The sequence below is a fragment of the Pseudogymnoascus destructans genome (assembly GCF_001641265.1).
Source record: "Pseudogymnoascus destructans isolate 20631-21 unplaced genomic scaffold scaffold_22, whole genome shotgun sequence".
NCBI classification, from domain to species: Eukaryota; Fungi; Ascomycota; class Leotiomycetes; order Thelebolales; family Thelebolaceae; genus Pseudogymnoascus; species Pseudogymnoascus destructans.
Genome location: NW_020167541.1, coordinates 612,766 through 614,493, shown reverse-complemented (window position 1 = coordinate 614,493; position 1,728 = coordinate 612,766). Strand labels below are relative to the sequence as shown.

Below are 1,728 nucleotides of genomic sequence, written 5' to 3'. Positions count from 1 at the left end.
GTATATCAATATCCCGTTTTAGCTGCAGTAGTCTCTTTGCTTCTATATCAGATTGCTTCTGGAGCAATAATTCAGTTTTCTTTGCAGACCTGCTCACAAGATTGCTAAGAGTGCGTATCTGTGTATTTGACGTCAGTTAGCGTTACTATCAAGCGTTACTATCATGGACTAACCTTTCTAATAGCTGATGTGACTGTCGTATCATCAGTAATTGAAACACCAGTAACATCTATAACTTCTTCAGCCATGTCGACATTGAAGGCCTTTAGCATAGCTTTTACAACTAGCTGTATAACATGCGCCATGCATGGTATTTTTGTTGCATCACTACTCCACTCTACTTCTTGTGTAGTACTTCTCATGTAGCTCTCAAGTTCCTTGCGCATTGTTCCATTGTTTGATGCATTATCAGTTGTCACGCAAAAAAAGTCGTCCCGTAATATTGAATTGTTCCAGTACATTGTGTACAACAGCTGCCATATTTTGTCCTGAATGGACTCCAGTCATTGGCTCGAAACCAATAAGACACTATAAGATGTATGTTAGTAAGTTAATATATTATTATATAAGTTATAATCTGCTCACCTCTCTCCATTGCCAATCATCAGTGATATAATACACAGTAATTGCTAAGAACGCTAATTTGAACGGACTTTGCCATCCATCAAGGGCAATTGAAACCTTTGCCATAGGCGGTAAATCCAATAGTAGCTTCTCCATGACGTTGTTAAATTGCATTGTTAATTCTTTGCGTATAACTGTCCGGTGTGGAATTTCCAGGTCGGGTTTCAACATGTTTAGAACCTTTCGCACCTCTTGTTCTCCACTATTCGAAAAGGGAGGCTTGATGAAATTATGGCTATAATCAACTGCTCTCGCCATGCTGTATGTGTGAAAGGCTGTATGGTATCCCTTTCCAAATGCGCACGCGGCAGCTAAAGAAGGTCATTAGCGTTACTCTAGAACGTTACTCTAGACCACTGATAGATAACTTACTAAGTGTAAATGAGTTTGTGATCCATCCTTTCTACTACAAGCGCCAGATTGGTGTGTCGGGTTAAAGTAGATGTGCTACTCCCACCTTGTCGAAGCTTAGGGTGTGCAAAGCCCTCCAACACAACTGACATAGTACCTTAGGATTGCCAGTTCGGACCTCAGCTCCTTGGTAGAATTGAGTCCATATAAGGACCTCTTCGACCTTGTCCAAACCATATGTCGGAATATCTCTCGATTGATGTTGTTTGAAATCTTCGCAGTCCACCATTGATGCCATTCGTTAGCGGTATCCTCCTTCCATATAACATATCGGTTATTAGGAGACTTGAGTAGTTTTTCAAGAAGTTCATCAAGAGGAGCTTCAATTCCACTCAGTACATCATCTTGGGAGAAGATAAGTGCTGGCTCGAAAGGCGAGTTGATATCCTCAGTGTCAGAGGTAAGCGGATGCTCAAATTGTGACTGATTCATCATTGTAAATGGGCTTGGGCTCGACATGTTGTTAAGAGGATAGAGAAAATGTACTGTAGTAGGAGTGTAGGTCAATCAGACGAATGATGAATGTTAAGTGAGGCCTTTGGAAGGACGGCCATTTCTTCATAGTCTTTTGCAACAGAACAAATGGTAGTACAGAATACAAGAATGCACATTGCAATAGGGTAATATTTGAACTCTTTGTCATTACTCTTTGCCGTTACTCTTTGCCGTTACGCATTGCCATTACGCATTGCC

The 1,728-nt window shown here is 40.9% G+C and overlaps 1 protein-coding gene across 1 annotated transcript; it reads right to left on the bottom strand.

Moving 5' to 3' along the window:
• Positions 1-408: 408 nt before the first annotated feature.
• Positions 409-1,494, bottom strand: VC83_07911 (uncharacterized protein; the record flags this gene model as incomplete). The annotated part of the gene is made up of 4 exons (XM_024471475.1): positions 409-528; positions 586-935; positions 997-1,027; positions 1,126-1,494. 4 exons carry the CDS (start codon positions 1,492-1,494, stop codon positions 409-411), a joined length of 870 nt encoding a protein of 289 aa, XP_024321104.1.
• Between the last annotated feature and the right edge of the window lie 234 nt (positions 1,495-1,728).